This window comes from Stegodyphus dumicola, chromosome 2 (assembly GCF_044657685.1).
Source record: "Stegodyphus dumicola isolate Sdum_Otavi_A_Nest chromosome 2, ASM4465768v1".
NCBI classification, from domain to species: domain Eukaryota; kingdom Metazoa; phylum Arthropoda; class Arachnida; order Araneae; family Eresidae; genus Stegodyphus; species Stegodyphus dumicola.
Window position 1 is genome coordinate 141,999,879 of NC_140769.1, and position 21,397 is coordinate 142,021,275.

Genomic DNA, 21,397 nt, shown 5'->3' on the forward strand with positions numbered 1-21,397 from the left:
ATACCGTCATCAAAACTAAAGCGGTTCAGAAACTTCGCAGTTTAAAAACATCACCGTAGAAAATATCCTGGTAAAAAATAAAGTACCTACAAATTCATCGCATGACGATAACATCGCACACATTTATTTTTCAGGTTTTTAAAAATTGTAAAGGGATTTTCGCATAATGGTTTGGGAGCGCGAGAAGAGAAGATGGATATTTTTACTTTTATATTTCATATTTTTGAATGAAGTAATAAATTTTTACTGTAAAAACATGAAGGAAACTTAAGCATTTAAAAATTGAAATTGAGTAGAAAATTAATGCAACTTACAGCACTTAATACAGCACATAAATTTAAATTTACATAATTAATTTACAAAGGTCATTAATAAATTAATCTTTTTTAATAAAGTTTTATTCAAAATTTTTCATGGAAAATACAGCCTAAAAATGTGTAGAAAGAGGAAGATAAACAATTCCATGAGGTTACCTCTATAAAAATTGCTTAGTTAATTATCAAATTACTCTCTTTCACGTTTGTTAATCTGATATCCCCCATCCTGGTCAAAATTATTTCTTGTTTTTCCCTTTATTCTTAAAGTTTTAACCTTTTTTGCACTTCCAAATCTTTAAGCATTTACAACTCTTAAAACCTGAAAACGCATTGTAGAGACATCAGGTATTTTTTGGCAGAAAGGCAAGATGCAAATTTAGAAAACGCCTTCGCCGGGAATCAAATCACGGACCTCTGAAATACCAGCCCAGCTTGGAGAACCACTACACAACGAAGGCACACTATTAAAGCGGAAGAAATACCTTTTAGCATGTGTGCGATGTTATCGTCATGCGATTATTTATAGATGCTTTATGTTTTACCACGATATTTTGTACGACGATGCTTTTAAACTGCGAAGTTTTTCGGCGACGATGTTGTGTATCACGATGTTTTAGAACTGTGATATTATTTATCTCTTTGCCTTCTTTTCTCCCACAATGTTTGCCTTGTTTTTTTTTTTTTTTTTTTTTTTTTTTTTTTTTGTTTTGTTTTTCCGCGACGTTTTCGTCCGCGATGTTTTCGGCTGCAACCATCCATGCCATGTGATTTTTACATAATGTTAGTGATGCAGATAATTTTACAAATTGAAAATGAAAACGACCGATCAGCAGGAAGGAAAATCAGTCTTTGCCAAATTTCCATTTCAGATCCGTCACATGTTGTTTCCTGCTTACCGTGTTATTTAGTTTGCTGCTCACCTGTTTTAAAAATATTATTTCAACGTTAAACAGTATTGATGTATTACCAAGAACAGACGCATTTAGTTCGCCGCTTTATATATGTTGGTTTATAATATTTTTTGTAAAAGGAAACAAAATGAATTTTGAAAATCTCACATAATTTCAAGCTTCTTTATATTTGTGAGGTCGCCCTCACACGATAGAACACAGCAATAAAATGGATCTGTTAACATTTCTTCAGCGTAGACTTTTCGAAAGGCTATTTCACAGCGATTTTCTGCTACGGATCTTAGTACCTTAAAGACTCGGATGAGGAGATGAATATTAGAAGAGGAGTGGAATAATTTTCCTCTCAGGAATTAGTCTGAGCATGAACCTGATCATGAAACTTTGCTGTGAAAATGTGGTTACAAATCAAAAGTGGTGGCATTCCCTAATTCGCAAACGCATGTGACAGCGCGACTGTCTGCATTTATTTCCAAAACATCCCCATTTTTTTATATTTCGATAACATGCATTATTTTATTGCGTAATTTTGTATTCATTTATAATCCAATTTTCACCTTGTAATTACGCACTAAATATCTTTCTAATACATTTTATCAATGTTTTTATGCACGTAAAGGCAAGTTTAAAGATCGGTGTATATTTTTCATTAGTGCGCAGAAATGTGTTATGAAAGACGAATTTTAAGAAAGGATAAAGTTATGAAAAAAAATTTATATTACGCCGAAAGGGGCGTTCTTTTAACGTTTGTGTCATGCCTTTATTTATTGAATATCATGTTCTTCGCACTTAAATCACATAAAATTCAATTCAACAGCTTGTCACAAAATATTTAAAAACAGCAAAACAGCACATCTAGAATTTCCAATACACAGTGTCGCGCGCTGGAGATAAAAATGTTTTTTCCCGTACAGTGTTGCTGTTACTGACTTTGAAATCGTGGAGTCTGTTAATAAAAAATTTCATAAAGTTTTACAACATTTGAAAGAGGTAATAAAACAAATTCGAAATTCAAAATTCGGACTTCCAAGTGCCCATGTTCGGTTGGAGAACTACGTTATTCAAAATTTGATGTCTCTAGGTAGCGTTGATTTTTCACAATGCGAGAAACATTCCTGCAGATTCTTCATTATTTTGTTTCTTTAAATATAATAAATTTCGATAATATTTGGTGGTAACAGTTTAAAAGGTGATTCAACGCAGAAAGTGAAACGACTCAAAATACCGTTTTGAGACTAATAGCCCTTTGGGTCTAATACCTCTTTCGGCTAATTAAGAAATTCTTTGCATTAAAATATAACTTAAACTGAAATTCTAAAAAATCATAACTACATTTATTTCTCATTTTTATTATTAAAGATAATAATCATGATCGTGTTAAACTTGTATTTATTAAAATTACCGTTCTAAAAATGGTTCCTATTAAAAAATCATGCATAAAGAATAGTAAGATAAACTTAACTTAATTTTAAAATAATTCCTCTACAGGTAAGTTTGAAAGTTTAATCTGGAGCTAGTTTATGTATCGCTAAATTCAAACTTTAATCATGTTTGTAAATATTTTTCTTTCCTTTTACAGAATTTTGGAAAATATCGATTGAGTTTGATTACTCATGATTCAAGAAGTGCAAATATTTATTTTCATATCCTCGCCAAATGTTAAACGGTAGTGATGGGGAGAATGGACTGGTCGGTCTTAGCAGTATTCATTGTCCTAATATCACTCGTCTGCTCAGCAACTACCTGTCATCCCTATCAACAGATGAAAATGCGACGATGCCTATCAATGATGTCGCGTAAGTATATAACTTTATTTGCTTATTAAATTTTCTAGAGATAAATCATTTAGCTTGAATAATTATAAACTAAATTAGCTTTCTCATCATTATCAAACAGTGTCATTCAAAACAACCGTAGCATTTAGTTTTAACTCCGAGGACACGTATCACATTAGCTCAGATGTTCCAAAGAAAATGCCATTTTTTAATGAAAGTGTATTTTTAATCATCATGTGAATAAGATCACTGAGCAATAGTAGTTGAACCAGGATTATAATCTTGAAACATGAACCGTTTCCTTTGGTTTTTCCTAACTAATGCAGTGTCAATACTACACTGGTTATCATAAATTAAGGAAAAATAACAAAAATAGCGATAACTCCCCTCAAGCCAAACCGTGTAAAATTTGAATGTTGCCAAGTAAGAGTTGCTGAGTAAAACTACAGTATACAAATTAGTAGCGCTGCACTCGGAATACGTCATCTGCGAAGAGCATTAAAGTCCATGTTTGAGAGCAAGCCCACATATTTCACTGTTATAGTGACATCAGAAATCTGAGATAGCCAATTCGTAACAATGACCTCCAGGTATCATTTGCCTGCAGAACTACGATGGAGAGCCATTGGGAGATTAGAGGCAGGACAAAGTCAAACAGAATTGGCCAGATGGCTAAATGTGAGTCCTTCTGTGGTTCATAGACTTTGGAGGTAATTTCAAACCACAGATTCGGCATCTAGGAGGTTCGGTCAAGGACGGCCAACTGCTACGACGAGCGCCGATGACCGATATTTGACATTATGGGCACGCAGGAATAGAATCGCTACTCCGACTCTCCTTAGACCCTCCCTTGCTGCAGCCACCGGAAGGTTGGTGTCAACGTTAACTGTGCGTAGAAGGCTTCACGAAGGTGGTCTGTATGGCGAGTCGACCAGCCATTTGCGTGCCTCTCCCGTCACGTTATAGGAGGGACCGTTTGTAGTGGGCACAACAACATGTCCACTGGACGCCTGGTCAATGGAGGGCTGTTTGCTTTACGAATGAGTCCAGGTTTAGTCTAGAAAGCAATAGTAGGCGTTATTTGATATGGAGAAAACCCGAAACCCGTTATTATCCGTCGAACATCTGTAAAAGAGATGCATACGGAAGAGGCAGTGTCTGTGTTTGGGGTGGCATCTTTAGGTTGACGCACAGACTTCTATGTCTTTCCAAGGGAAACCGTGAATGTTCAGGTTTATAGAGATGACATCCTTGATGCTTATGCGCGCCGATATACCGGGGCAATAGGTGATACTTTCCTGTTACAGGACGACAACGCAAGACCACACAGGGTTCGCATCGTAGATACTTATCTTCAACAGGAAACAATTATGCGTATGGACTGGCCAGCTCGATCCCCGGACTTGAATCCTATCGAGCACGTTCGGAATGCTTTAGGGAGACGTCTAGCTGCTCTCAATCCGCCCCCTCAGACCCTTGCTGCGCTTGTAACTGCTTTTCAAGAGCAATGGCTCTCGCTTCCTAAGGAACTAATAGACCACGTAATTGAAGCATCACACATCGCTATATGTGCTGTATTGCTTCTAGAGGCGATCATATTCTATATTGAAGGTACTTTCCCTATAGCAAACTGGCACCTTCGATTTGTTCATTTTATACATGTGTTAATTTCTATACTACCATAATTGTCTGGTAATTTCTTATGTTATTTGATACCTTGCTATGTGTTGTATATTGCGTGTACGTTTCATAAAATTCTACAACTAACTTTTTCAGTAATCGTGATTTCTGTGTTTTTCCTTAATTTATGATAACTAGTGTAGTTTAAAAATTTTTCCAATAAAACAGTTCTTCCATTCTTACTTTTTTTAAATATTCAGTTCAAATTTCTTTACAAATTCTTCCATTCTTCCTTTCACTCAGATAATTCTTGCTTACTTTGCTTTAGTTAAATTAACCCTTCGCTTACAGTTGCTATGTAACATGCGACGAAGCAGGCTTATTCAGGAAAACAAGTGTCATGTGCTTGTGTTTCCATGCTAAACGTTTGTGTCAATAGCATTTCTCATCGAAACTGATATAAAATATTTTTTTATATCATCTTGATATTCAGAATATATTATACATATTTTATGTTTTTCTTATTATTTTACTTCTTTTTCTTCTTTTCTTTGCAAATAAAAGAAAAAATATATTTTCTGAAATACAAGCAAAACTCACTTTTCTCTTCCAAATCACTATCGTATAAGCACCATTTTAATTCTTCAGAGCACTATCGTAAGCATTCTTCAAGTGCTCTGAAAATGGTACCGTAGTTTAGAGCACTGTTGTAATAACTATAGTATTGTTGCGAAATTCCCAGTTGCGGTGAGATATTTAAGGAATAAAATGGGTTAGGCTTGCCATAAACTGGCAGGGAAAGGCAGGGTTTCCAGATTTGGTGCGAAATTGCTCATTAGGCGACAAAATTCCCGATATGTCATAAATGGACTGAGAACATTCTAAAGCGCATTTTTAGCAATTTTCTTTTGGAATGTTCTCGAATATAAGTTAAGGCTATATATATCCTAGAAGAGTATCTCGAGTTCAGTAGGAGTGTCTTGTGTTCAGTGATTAGCTTGAGAGCGACCGAACTGAGTCTGTTAGCTGCACTTAGAACTGTGACGTGTCTTCACCGTTGTAGCCCAAAAGCTGTGTTGCTGATTGCTTCAGCGTATTTATAGTAGTTTTTCAAAGACTGTAAACATGTCTTTGGAACTCTCTTGTGTAATACTAACGAAAAAACTGTGTTTTGATTCTTCATCGAATGTTGTCATCGGTTACTCAATCGATCCAGTATAAACGAATGAAGCTGGAGTTAGTTTTCCGAGGTTGTTATTATTGTTTTTCTTTTATATGTTTTGCTTACGTTTGAGGAAGTATATTTTCTCAGTGTGTTTAGTATACAGTGTTAGATATGAGACATTGTGTGTTGCATAAAGTTATTTTAATACTGCTGCAAAAATTTGGCAATAACAAAAGCACAGTAATGAATTTTATGTATGAATCAAATGGAGAAATCAGCTTCACATTTCAGAAAATACTTTATAAGGCAGGGCAAAGTGTTTATTTACAAAATATAGAGGCTTGAATAAAGTTCTTGATGCACGCTCATGAAGCTCAAGATCCGAAAATTTCCAAAATCAAATAGATGAAAATCTCTTAAGTAATTACAAAAGATTTCTTCTGCTAAAATAAAATTAATAAATTTAGAAATCACACTAAGATTATTTAATCTAGACTATTACAAAGACATGCCTAAATATAAAACAAAATGTGACAATAAAACGCTTTGTAATTTCACAATATTTATATACAGAATGAAGTTTCAAAGAGAAAGCTGTAATTATTTTAATTTACTAGATTTTGATTGCTCATTTATTTACGTATTTCAGATCTAATACCCCAGATCCAGCGACACGTCTAGCTGAAGAGATATCTCAACGGAATGCCGTCATCTACATCGTGGTTGTCTTGTTCTTCTACTCTTTCGGTATTGGGATCATGATGATTAAGTATATGCGGAAGGAGGCAAAAGAACAAGAGGAATTTAAGATGTATCGACGCTATATGAACGATGCACATGAGAATTATGTCAAATCTACTAACCGAGCACGTCTGGCCAATCGCCTGGCATTACAGGCTCTTAACATGGTCAATGCCATTCCTCAGACCAGTCAGGTTGGAAGCAAAGTCACCTTTGTGTGACCTTATAGGGATGGCTCATTCGATGCACCTCTTTCTAGGCAGAAGTACGGTAGCTATTCGTCAACTTCTACCCTCAATAACTAGAATAATGCCCGTACGATTGTTTTCAGTTGAAGACAATGGTGAATTCTTCTAGAATTTGCATTTGAATAAAATTTTAACTAAGCATCTGCAGTATTGTTGGTGAAGACAAAGTATTTTGATGTCTGTGGTATTTAGCATTATGATGTCTTTACAATCAAATCAAGCTATCAATTAAATATTCTAGTTAACTAATAGAAGATCTGAAGGTTTGATGTCATTAGATTGATTATCATCAAGCACAAGGTTTATGAAGACCATCAAATTTTTTACTTCCTTCTTATCACAATCGCTGCTGGTTATGTTAATTACAGTAATTTGCATTTGTAATTCTTGAGTTAGGACATATCTTGCAGCTTTAGAGTTTTAATAAATTGTAATAGGTAGTACAATGTAGATTCAGCACTAATTACGGTCGAGAAACATAGTTCAAATTATGTTTGCAACGCAACTGTTCATAAGTTGTTAGGTCACAGATTAGATTGTGAATTAGACTGTGTTACAAACAGCATCTAAGCGACATTTTTAAATCAGAAGGATTTTAATTACATAACTTTTAAATTGAATTTCACATGACAAATTATTTACCTGTAAATAGAGAGTATAAACTCAAACACTTATCTTCCCCAGTGGAAGTAAATAGTCTGAATTGTTCAGGATCTCTTCCATTCTGCAGTACATTGTAAATATCATTATCTATACAACGGCTGCGCTTAAAGTTTAAAAATTTTTAAAACTATATTTTAAGTGTAATTTTATATAATGATAAAATAATAATTATGAGAAAATTTTGCATTAGAACTACAGATACATATCAGTCCTTTATTTCAGATCTAGGTTTTGAATTTTGTATAAAAATAATGTCTTAATATTTGTATTCATTTCTGCTATGAGAATTTTTCTAAATTACAAAATTTTAATTAGAAATTTTTAAAAAGTAGATGTAATCAATTGATATCGCTTTGTTCTAATGAGTTATTTCTTATCTGTTTATACGTCATTACGTTTGGACAGGAATTCTCTTTCCAGCACTCTTTATTTTCAATTCCTTAGTGGCATCTTCGAATTTTAGTATATATCTAATTATATCGCTCACTGATTTTAATCGAATTTAGCTTTTAAGTTCAATTTCACAAATTATGCATCCTGGAAACTTGATAAACTAATAGGATAGTACTTGACCATATTTTAGAAAGTATTTTTTATATGTATTTTAAGTATTTTGTATTTTGTAAAAGTATTTTGTTATATTTTGTTTGTTTCATGTGTTTTAAAACATGGTTTTTTTAATTGAACATTACTATTTAAATAATCTGCTAAATTATTTCTTAAACATATCTGTTACTATACAAAATTGTTTCGAAATTTATCTTCGAGAAAAATTTATACTCTTCTATATAACATTTTATAAGGCTGTTTTTATATATGGTAATACCTGTATATATATATATATATATATATATATTACTATTTATATCATCAAACTTATTTATCTACTTTTGTTGAAATCTTTTAATGAGTATTATTTTCAATTCATATAGCATGAATTTTAAACATTTATTTCAAACTGTATATCACAAAACTTGTGTAAGAAATCGATAGATAATGAAGAAACAGTTTTTATAAAGTTTTAAATCTCTTATAGTTCAAATGATGTATTTGAATTATCAGAAATAAAATACTGAACTGTACATTTTACCTATATCTTAGATTGCTTCATTAAATATATTTAGGCAAAATGAAATAATTGAAAACACTCTTAACTATAAAATGCAGAATAAAATTTACGAGGTTTAAAATTATAACGAATACGCGCTACAAATATTTGTGATACATGAAATTTTGAATTAAATTTGAAAGCAATTATTTGAGTTTTAAACTGTGCATTTAGATTTAGATTTTAATCACATTTAAATATTATGGAATAATTTAGGTTTCTTGGTTACGGTTTATGCCTAAATTCACTAACAAATATATGCATTCTTGATTTAAAATTAAGGATATTTTTGCATTCTTGCATCTAATGTCCTTACTGTCTGAATATTTAATATCACAACATTTACTTTAGGAATCTTACTTAAAGATAAAAACAAAAAGGAATTTTAGTTTACTTTTTCTATGAGTGTTATTTTAAGGTTTTGAGATTTCCTGTACCAGAATAAGAATTAAGAGAATAATTTAAAAAAAAAAGAGATGAAGTATTGATATAGTTCCTTTTCCACTTGAACCTGAAACATAAACTAATCAGGATTTTCTGCTTTTTCATTGTCAATTTAAACGTCAGTACTTAATATAGGTACTTTATTTTACTCATTTTTCTACTTACGATGTCACTACAGTTAACACATACTGAAAGAAATATGTATGTATATAATTGCAGATTGCAATTATAGACATACAAAATGCATCAAAACTATGGTTACACGTGTGTTACAAGACGTGAGATAGCGCCACATTAGTTTTCCGGTTAGTAGAAAGTCCTTTTTTTACAAACTGACGATTAATACAGAACAATAGGAACTAAACTTACTTTATTACTTTTCCGCAGTCTGTTAAAGAAAGTTTCCACATTCATGTTTGCTGTTGCTTACACCAGTACTACAGAAACATTTTTCAGGAGGTATTTTTCGTCTAAATGGCTCCTATTTCAAAGAATCGTTTTCTTCATTTTCCCATAATCATGGGCTGCTATGCTGCATTCAAAACTGTTACGCTCTGTTCAATAGTCCTACTATTATCCTGCGCAACAATCAATTCTAGCCGGATTATATTGGCTACTAGCAGCTTCGCTGCCAGCCTTCGTCTGGCTTTTAAATGGCTGAAGGAAACAACAAACGCCGGAAAAATTGGCTGAAGGGAACACCAAACGTTACATTTAAAAACGGCGTAGAATTTTACTCTGCAGAACTACTTCACAGAAAAAGTTATTACGTATAACAAAATTACAATGAAATAAGCAATATCCCTTAATACAAATATTAATTATCCTAATATATAAATTAACCAACTTCCTTTTGCAAAATCTTAAGAATTCAAATGGTATAAAGGAGGTTAAGAACTTTGTTTCCTAAAAAAATCACTCAAAACTCTTCAATATCTTAAAGACAGTGAAATGAGCAATAAATAACATAAAAAAATACAAAAAACAAAAATTCTGAAAAGCAAAGTATAATTAATGATATTTTATCTTATATTTTCAAGAGAAAAAAATTACAATGAAATAAGCTATATCCCTTAATACTAATATTAATTATCCTAATAAAAAAATTAACCAACTTTCTGTTGAAGAAAAAAAAAAATCATGCAAAACTTTTCAATATCTTACAAATAGTGAAATAAGGAAAAAATAACATGATAGAAACTCAAAAAACAAAAAATTCCGCGCAGAATTTTACTCTGCAGAACACCTTTATCAAAAAAAAAAATCAATAAAAATGTATTATATATATAAAAAAATGACAATGAAATATGCAAATCTCTTAAAAACAGTGACATCAGAAATACGATGAAAACTTGTTTCCAAACCCATATTTCTAAAAGAATGGAACTATTCAAAATGATGCGATTTCATCAAAAATCTATCAACAACAATAAGAAATGAAAATTGTTGCCAAAATCACATTTTTAAAGATGTGAGACGTGTACTCGGAAGCTTCAATTAAATTTTTTTTCAAAATACAAAATATTATCATTTTTCCAACTCGGAAGCTTCAATTAAAAATTTTTTTTTAAATACAAAATATTATCATTTTTCCAAAATCTTTTTGTAAAAGCATTCGCAAGGATGAAGGTTTAACGTGTCCAAAAATCAAAGAAAAATAAACTGTACATTTTTAAAAATAAACTTTTTTAGAAAAAATCCCGTTGAAAAGGTGTTAAGCTCACTTTGTTAAATAAATTCGTATTCAATCGATTTATTGAAACACGAAATTTATTTTAAGTTCGTAAAACAGCTAAGTGGCTCCTTTTCATGACGATGTGAAAATGAAGTGTGTAGAGTAAAATCTCGCTTTCCTATAGCCCCTTATGTCTCAAAATGACGCGATTGCGTCACAAAACATAAAATAAAAAAATTCGAATTCGCATTTCGAAAAATTCGCTTCGAAGTGCACTGGCTCTTGTGTAGATGCACCAGTGTACCAAATTTCGTAGCCGTGGGTCTATTAGCTTACGCGCAGCGCGAACGAAAGACACACACACTGACACACAGACAGACTCTTTCTTTTATTATATGTAGAGATTAATTGGTAAATGGTCAGCTATTAGCCCGATCGTTCTGGTGTACGTTAAATTGCAGCAGTGGCAATTTTAAACCCAAATGCCGGTGCTGTAGATGTAACCTTCTCTTGGATTTTCAAGGCCGCTTTGTCTAATAATATAAGTTCTGCTTAATTTTTTAAGTAAGAGTGCTTAAAGTGAAAACAAAATAAAGTTTTAAATTTAATATACCGCCCTATATAATATATCGTAATACATTACATTTAGTTCGAACCTGTATCCATATTTCTGACTTACCTTGTATAGGTGTTCAACATGGAAGAGTGTGATATGTCATTGTGGGTGGAAAGGATGAAGAACAGACATAAATATGTACATATCTTTAAAGTATCGTATATGACTCTACCTATTTCTTTATTGAATTTTAATTATAATAAAGATTTGTATCATGTATTTAATTTTATTGTCAAATGAAACAACCATCAGTCATTTGCTGTTAAGACGCCAGCCGTAGCGTATAAAATATTGGAAAAATGTTTCATATTTGCTTGTTGATTATATTTAAAATGTTAATTCACGTTTTGAAAAGGAATTTTGCTTACAGAAAACATATCAAAGACATAATAGCACTTAATGCTATTCTATTGACCAAGATTACATATCTCATGCAATATTCTACTTGAAATCAGCATTGTTGTAAAAGTTCTTGCATATTTATTTTAAGAGAGCTGCCATCATTAGTGCAATTTCTAACTGAATGTGCCATAATATTTTACTTTCGAAATTTTCCATGTTTGCGGACTATATTTTCATTATAGCAGAAGGAAGATTTCAATAATTCTCGTATTTCTTCTTATAAAAGATATAGTAAAGTGTATTTAATTTATGTTCGGAAAATAAATTTAGTAAAAAAAATTTGGCAACCGAATGAAAAATAGAACTAAATTTTAATGCTGTTGTTTGCCTAATGCAACAACAAACACGTCTTAGGAATTTTGTTATAATTAATTCCGCAACTCAGGACATTAGAGCATTTAGTTTGTAAGAAACATTGAAAAAAGAATTGCGTATTTGTATTGCTACATTAATTCTAATGAACGTCGTATTGAGATGATTTCGGGAGAATTACAAAAACGTTTTCGTAAAATTGTATCTAGTGTTTGACGCTAGAATACAATTTTGCAAAAGTATACGGACAGATACGTAGTAACAATAACACTACATTTTAGAATTTTTCCTTATATTTTTAAAGCAGAATAGATGCTAATAATCTCTTTCCTTTTCTAAAAAACCTGGTTGTAAAATGTTTTTGAAAAGAGATGAACAAATAGGGGCAACAAAATTCGTGCTAAATAGTACAAAAATATTCATGTGACAGTTTTTTAGCAATTCATTAAAATAAAAAGTAAACATTTCAAATCGCTACAATTAAATTATATAGCTTATAATGTTCCTCACTTCTTGGTCTATGAATGTAGAGGAACCTAATGAACTGTAGAGCGACTTATCGCTGAGTTCATGTGCATAATAACAAACTTCATAGAAGGGATAAAATACCCTTTTATTCATTCAAACAATTATTCACAGACGGCCCCTTCTCGGGCGTACAGGGAATCCTCTACTTGGGCTTCAAATCAAGATACGAAAAATCAGAAACTAATCTAATACTAAACTAAACTGACTAAACTGAGCTCAAGCTATACACAAATGCCTAACGTAGTTGGCCCTTAATTTAACCTAGCTGGCAATCAATAGGCACGTACAATACGGCCGAGCGCAGTAGATTTAAGAACGATGTAGCCTGACAGCAAACTGAGGACTTCTAAGCTGTCCCTTTCGAAGTAAGCTAAACCTTCCTTAAATACCCTTTCTAACTCATTCGCATACAACGCGATACGTAAAACTCATTGTAGTAGGGAATAGTATATCTGAAACGATAATAGACAGTAAACTTAAAATAACTGTTAGAAACTTAAAGTAACCTCTACGAGCTGTAAAAATGGTGCACAGCAAATCCAATAAAACTATTAACGCGTATCGTTCAACTCATCATTTTCGAATTTTTAAGCAAACTTTCTGCATGCATTAGTCATTAAAATATTGTTTGTATAAAAAGAGTTTAAGGTCATATTCAAAGTTGTTAGCTAATCCCTTGATTTATAAATTTACTAGTATGATATTATTCTCAATTTTGTGGAATCTATAACGCAGTTCTATCTAAAAATATTTCATATAAGGGTTTACTTTCTATTTAATTGTCTTGACGTACTAAATATTGACTTTGTTATAAAATTTTTTGTTCCAATAAATATAAAAATTTTTGATTTGTATGTAAAATGAGAATTTCTTATATTTTTGGTTTCTATTATCGTAGTATTAGCATTCAAGCCATGAGAATCGAAGATCTACCTACAGATTTATATATATATGACGACAGTTACATTTTTTATGTACGCGTAGCTGTGACTTTCTGAATTTATTTGAGCAACGCTGTGCTTAGTATTTTGTTCAAATTACAATGCAATCATTTTATGACAATTCTTTCATTAAATGACAAGGATTCACTTAAATAATTAGATATTCAAACTGAAACAGTACGGCGCATGCTATTTTCAGAAACTAAGCTTCTCCTCCTCCTCTTATCCAATAACCTCTTACCGAAACAACTGGATAGGATGTAACTGGCGTGTTTGCTAATTAGAGTAAACCTCTTATCTCAGGGTTATGTACACTTGCAAAATACAGTATTCTCTCTTTAGCCCTTATGACTCTCTATTAAGTTGTAGTGAAGCGTTTTTGAATTGCAGAAGCAGAGTGATTATGTATTGCTGATTTGAGACGCTTACAGCACCTCTGGCGGTGAATTGAATTTTTGTCTTGAAAGCGAAGCGTGTGTACTGAAAATGTTCGGCTTTATAAGAGAACAACTTAATTTTAAATGAGATGAGATTTTCACACAATACAGACACCGATGATAAAAAATGCATTAAATGAAGAGCGATAATTACGAAAATGTCTTGTTGAATAGAGAGTTAATAGAGAAATTAGGTTATTTCGAAGCAGCAGACATGAAAAATGAGCCATGCCCTCGCCGTCACTCGAACCACAGACTCTACGAATACGCTCCGAGTGTGCTGATCATTGCACCACGAAGGCATGCTAAAAAGGCGGGAGAAATACCGCTCCGCTAAGGACTCCTAAGCACACCCTTTCGAAGTAAATTGAACTTTAAATAATACTTCTAATTTGTTTGCATTCAACGCGATTCTAAAAACTCATTCTGGTAGGGATTTGTAAGTGGGAAACCAAAATTGAAAGGAAGTGGTTTCAAAATTTAAATAACTGTTAAAATACACCTTGCATGTTTTTCAAATCTTGCGAGCTTTTTAGCTACATTCCTTAATTACTTTTCTTGAGCAGCTCAAAAAGACTAGATTTACATGAGTCAAATCGAAAAAAACGCGTCTCTTCCACAAATCCTTCGTATCACAAAACACTGTTTCTAACTGTGTTCGTATAGAAATTATGCAAGCAAGCTTTTTAATATAAGGAAGAGTTTTTATATTAGCAAATATGTGGATGCAATACACCAGAAAAAGGCCGTTCGGTCACATCACATATTAGGCAATCAGAATATATGTCAGCGTAAATAAAAAGTTGCGTAAAAGATTCAAGATATATTTTAACTGTGCAAGTAAGCAATCATAATAGATCCTCCGTACTGCAGATATTCATCCGCCGGGCCAGACATTTAACAACCAATCAAAATGATATTTGCTGCATTGTTTTAGAAAGGCCTCTGTAAGTCCTTATAATAGTCAAATTCTATATTAATAATCAACGACAAGCACTATTTTAATTAATGCATCTTTGAATTGCAATTTTGGACTGTAACTCGATAATACACTCATGTCCATAAATTAAGGATAATGCAAAATCAGGCAAAGGAAGAGTTAGAAGCAAAACAAATTTGACTTATTTGTAAAGCTTATTTATTAAACAAAAGGTAAAGAGCAAAAAAAGATGCTATATGTTTGATATTATTAATAAAATAGCGATTTTTCCTCCCTGGAGCAAATTACAAAAAATACTATTTGCAAAACCAATATTACATGGTTGGTATGATTGTTAATACATTGTATATCTCCCAGACGATGCAATACAGTCCGTACAACGCCTAGGCATGCTGAGTATCAAATTATCGATCTGATCTTGGAGGATATTACACCACTCAAAAAGCAATGCTCTCCGAAGTTCCGGTAGACATGTAGGAGGATGTTGACGGGCTGCAACTCGTCGGCCAAGCAAGTCCCACACGTGCTCTACTGGATTCAAGTCCGGTGAGAATGCTGGCCAGTCCATACGGATGATATCCTCCGACTGAAGGCATTCGCTTACGATGTTTGCACGGTGAGGACGGTCGTTGTTATCCATAAACACAAATTGTGCGCCAATGGCACCCCGAAACAAACGTACATGTTGTTCCAGAATGACGTCCCGATAGATTTGGCTTGTCATGATTCCAATTTGAACATGCAGGTGAGTTCTGGAACACAGAATAATTCCGCCCCAAACGAGCACTCCTGCACCACCGTAACGGTGTCGTTCAATCATGTTTTCTTGGTGGTAACGGGTACCTGGAGCTCTCCATATGAAAGTCCGGCGAGAATCAGACTGCAAGCTAAACCTGGACTCGTCGGAAAACATCACACAAGCCCACTGATGCGGTGTTCACAATGCATGCTCTTTACTCCAGGCTAACCGCAGGCGACAGTGAGTTGCAGTATGTGGACTGACAGGTCTACGAGCATATAGACCAATCTACCCTAAACGTCTGTACACGGTCTGCCTTGAAATTGTCTTACCAGTGGCTGAAGAGAGCTGACGACATGACAGACAGGTCTGAGGCTGTGCTCCGCCTATTTCTTTTGGCAGTAACTGCCAAATACCGGTCCTTATTCGGCATTGTAACTCTGGGGTGACCTGTGCTGTAACGTCTGCTCACATTACCATCATCTCGGAATCGTTGCCAAAGCCCGGAGATGACACTCTGGGCAATTCCAAGTTCGTCTGATACTTCCAGTTAGGTACGCCCACATTCCGTGGTTGTTCCGTGGCCGATAATTCTACCATGTAAAAAATCATCCAAATGCGTCCTTTGTGTCATAACTATTCGGTTATTGCACTGAAATGGTTATAAAGCGCCAGTGAACAAATTTACTTTTTTGCCTGTATTCCTTATATATCACTCTCTTACACTCTCGTCATTGTGACGTACCATCGGTGTCATTTGGTTACTTCCTGAAATTTGCATATGATTCTTGAAGATGTGTGTAGTGATTTTACAGGTGATATATTTATTTGAAAGTTCGATTTCAGCGTGACTTCGATTTATCCTTAATTTATGGACATGAGTGTATTATATTGCCAGAATGCTATTAAATATTTCCCATATTCCTGGCATGCCGAAATTATAGGCATTTCAAAGCTTTAACAGGTGTTCTACAAAATTTAAGATTCTTTGTGTTATAATCTTCAATTTTCATTTTCAATATTTAGCTTCTTAATTTCATTTCATATTAATAGAAAAATTTTTGCGTGCATGTGGAAATATTTCTTTAATTTTTTATGTTTTCTTTGCTTTTGATTTAATAAAATCCTTCATTTATGGATAAAACTATTCATCTAGATTCAAAAATCTTTTTCTAATCAATGAAAAGAATTAAATACCATATTTTACACTTTTGTATCGTTACAAATTATTTAATTATATAAATATATGTATTTGCTACTTGTTATTATTTGATATATCTTGAAATGTTGTGACTAATTTACCTTGTCTGAAATCAGACTAAGCTCACGAAATTCATCGTAGTAAGGAGACAATTTTATGCTTGTCGTTGGAAAGAGCCTTGTACATCATACAGGTGACAATACTACTTTGCTCTGTTCTACTCACAATTTTGAAGCAGAGCACCCCAAGGTGCGGGTTCGAAGGTCTCCCACCCCTCTTCCATTACCCACAACCTCTTGAGAGGAGTTTCGGCTCCTCTCATATTTTGAGTGCGCCTATGCCACATAGACACTATACATTTATACATATCTATGCCTTCGGGATTCAAACCCAGGCCTTTTTGAACGGCAGTCACAGTCACGAACCTCTATCTCGGTTGGGCCACAAACTTTCGTATATCCTCTAACTTTGTAATAAAGTGTAATTAAATATTATTAAGCTATTCCTGTTGAACATTTCTGTGTTTGTGTCACATTCTCGTCTCCACATGTAAATGGAAGCATGAACACAAAGATAGGAGATAATACTTAATTAAAATATTTATTAAAACTATAACATGTAGACATTATAATTTTTTTTAATTTAACCGCCCATATTTTTGCATAATAAAAATACAAGTATTTAAAAAATGTACAGTATCGATAATAAAGCTAAGCCAATCCGACACAAACTTTTTGGCGGTCTAACTCCGAAAGCTACAAAAACGCTCAATAAAAAAAGGTCGGCACAAGAAACAGCTTACTAACAAGCTGTCAAATCTCTCTTTGTCCCTCTTCAATTGCTTCATATATGAATTCAACCTAACTTGTATTTTGGTGAAGGACGGCAGAAAACGTTGAAGTTATGATAAAGAATTATCATAAAAACTGCGTGTTAGTTAAAATAATACTGATCAACTTCATCTAATTCCTTCAGGGCTAATTCATTATTTTTGTTTAGGCTAAATGCTTTCTTTCCTCAGAAAGCTAAAAATATAAAAAACTGCATTGACTTTTTCAATTGCTAAAAATATATAAAAGCTGCATTTCTTTCCTTCTATTAACGTTTTCAATTGCTAAAAATATAAAAAAGCTGCACTGACTTTTTCAATATTCACAAATATGTATTTGCTGATTGTTACAAAATGCACTAATAGTGGTAGTTACATATAAAATATGTAAGCTTAGTATGTAGTTGATTTATTTATTAATAAAGCGTTTCACTGGTATATGAGTATTTACTGTGTCTCTATTATTTATATTAAAGTAATGTATCACACATCTACATGCTGAATATATAATTTTCCTTTAACTATTTTAGGATTGGAGTTAGCAAATATTAGTTTTTTATTATGGAATCTTTGCAATCAACACACCAACACATTTTTATTTTCTTCTCCCAAACATAACTCTTCCAGTTGTTAGAAAGTTAGTAAAGGAAAACCGTTGGCAGCAATGTGACGTCACAACTTATCATCCGTACAGCGTACGGATAAAACTACAAAACATATTGTTAATTAAAATTACACTGACTTTGAAAGCAAGTGTCATAGACCGCAGGTTCTTTAGGTGTAATTTGCATATGATATTATTGAAACTTCCACTGATCATCCAGATTTTACCATACATACATCTGTGTTATAGTTACCATTTACATATTTTCATTCATTTAGATTTTATTAAATTTGAAACAGATATTTGCAATCCTTGTGATTTTTGTATATACTAAGTAGAAAATCTTTTACGTTAAACATCAAACTTAGAACAGGAGAATTATAAACGTTCAATAATAATAGCTAACACACAAAACCAACCAGAATCCGCTTATGGCAGCGGCCATGATAAGTCATGACGTCACAGCATTACGTAGCATAGCTTCATTTTCATTGCACGATACATACGCGAACGCTTACTTCATTTATTCTCACCTCCTTGGGTTTTTATATATATCATATATTTCATATATAAAAAAATATCAAGTTAATTATAAATATATCAAAACTCTATTAAAATACAGTACTAATTATTGATTTATGAAATCAAATATATTGATTTTTTTCTTTCCTTTTATTGATAAAATAATAAGTACCACAAGTAGAATAAGCACATTAACACATTTTTTAAAAAAATATATAAAAGATTAAAAAGGTTTACAATTTAAAACTTCGGATTACAGTCTATGACCTCGCAGAGCTTACCGTTAGACTTCTAAATCTTAAACAAAGAAAATACATAATTTTTTTATATTAAAATTCTAAGATTAAGAAGAATTTGCAATCTAGTCTCATAATGAAATTTTCCTATGGCTTTATAAGAATAATATTTTCGAGTCATTGGCAACTGATACTTTGGAAGACTGCATCTTCGTCATCCCGCTACTTTAGAGCCCATAAATTTATGCGATTATAAAGAGACTACTGAAATGAGTTTTCATATGGTTTTCTCTACAGATGGCATCAAGATGAACAAAAGGTTGGCCTTGCATTGTTCTTTTTAAGGCCATTCCGACGTTTGTTATTTTAGACACTATACGGAATGAATGCACAGTTTTTCAAGCAGAACTTTTGTGTATTTATCTTGCCGTCAAATGGATCAAGAATAATGGGACAACATCCTCAAGGTACCTTATTTGTTCTGGTTCTCTTTCTGCTCTCCAACTTTTGAACAGTATTACCAGCTGTGACAAATTAGTTATCAAAACTTTATTAACTGTCAGTTTGCTTAGAAATAGGGAAATTGATATCCGGTTTGTTTATGTGCGTGGTCATCACGGTTCCTCTGGAAATGAAAGAGCTGATTTCTTAGCTAAAGATGCCTTAAATTTACCCATTGATATCAACATTAGCATTCCAAAGAGCTATTGGAAGTCCTTTCATTATAAGAAGCTTTTATCTAAGTGGAATTATTTCATCTCGTAATGCTGAAATCACCAAAAAGTTCTTTCCTTCTATTTGCCATAGACTACATTCCGAGCCTTTCCTCTCTATAAATTTTAAAGTTTTTAAGTTCTCATCTGGTCACGGTAAATTTGCAAGTTACCTGTTTCGTTTTAATCCAAGATCAAACAATTTATGTGAATGTTCCTCAGGATGAGAAACATTTGATTTTCTCATGCACTACATTTGATAGCCCTAGATTGTGCTGGCAGAACGATTTGAAAATGTTCGTAGTGACTTGGCCAGTGAACGTATCTGGTTTCGTGAAGTCCAGGCTGCTGTTCTCTGCTTTTGTTCGTTTTATTTATGCATGTAACTTTTAATGTTTTAGTTAACAACACGAGATTTACAGAAGTAATCTGTAAGCTTCGTGTTTTACATATGTGGGGCACGGGGAGTTTGCATGTTTTCAAATAAAATTAAAAAAATACCTGAAATAATTTTAAGCCAAATTTCGATGAGCTAAGTCCTTGAGAAATAAAAGCTAGCGAAACATAAAATCTTATACATAAAATGAACTATTCAAAATCGCCAGAGCCAAATGGTAAAAATACAACTTTTCTGTGATAGATTTATATCATAAATGAACTCCTATTTGATAACTGAATGTACGTATTTAAAAAATAAAAGACTTCATTACTCAAGATGTAGTTCTGTATTTATTTCACGGAATGTGTACGCACAAAGCTTGCAATAAATTTTTCTTTCAAATCGGAATTGTGAGATATTTACGTTAATAAATCCATTTCCTTATTTTTCACTATACTATCACTTGGTTCTTTTTGTTAGCTTATAACAAGATATAAATGAGATGCATGTATTTAAGATAGAGTTCTTGAACATTCAGACAGAGATCTTTTGGAAACGACGCTTTGGAGGCTTTTGCAATGTAGTCTGCAGTGTATAATTACTATGAATTTTAAGTTTGCATTTATGTTATTGTACATGCCGCAAGCTGCGGAGATGTAAAATAACATAAGGCAAGAGCAAGCCGTGTTCAATTTAAAATTTTAAACAAGAAATCTGTATACTCGCCCAATAGTCTCTGTAAGGTTCAAGAATTTCAAGTTCTACAATACATTTTCTATTTTGCCTGGACACAACCTCCGCGAACGAAAACCGATAAACATTTCAAAGAGATTTCCTTCGAGGTTTTTTACGAAATAAAAATAAATAAAAACAGCCATGAAATTATTTTTTAGAGTTTAAATCCACCTTTATCTTACAGGGAAAATGTTAACTAGAATTTCATAAATTAAAAATATGATTTAAATACTGAGCAATATATTTGTATCATGAAACTTGAACACTTGTTTAACCATTTTCTTGATTCACACATTATTATAAATCTAAACTTAGTATATTCCTATTTAGTTATCAATATGCCAACAAAATTTTTCATTTGTCAAAAGAAATATTACTACAGAAATTAAGCAAATTTCAAACAGAAACGAAATCAAGTTAAGCGGAGACAATAATTTAGGGAAGGTCACATTTAGAGAAGCTGTCAAAAGGTACACAAACAGATATGAAAATTTATTTGAAGGGTTTATAAAAGTGGTGAACTATATTGAAAAATGAAGTACTGTGTCACTCAAATGTGTCATCATTAAAAGGTATTGATGAAATATCATGTGCGACAC

The 21,397-nt window shown here is 32.7% G+C and overlaps 1 protein-coding gene across 1 annotated transcript in view; it reads left to right on the forward strand.

Moving 5' to 3' along the window:
- LOC118189799 (uncharacterized) overlaps window positions 1-8,228 on the forward strand; it is a 161,411-nt gene extending 153,183 nt beyond the window's left edge. Inside the window, exons 2-3 of the mRNA XM_035360463.2 lie at window positions 2,805-3,021; window positions 6,435-8,228. Coding sequence (XP_035216354.1) covers window positions 2,882-3,021; window positions 6,435-6,747 — 453 coding nt within the window. The 5' untranslated portion in view covers window positions 2,805-2,881 and the 3' untranslated portion in view covers window positions 6,748-8,228. The remainder of the gene's footprint in view (window positions 1-2,804; window positions 3,022-6,434) is intronic.
- The last annotated feature ends 13,169 nt before the right edge of the window (window positions 8,229-21,397 follow it).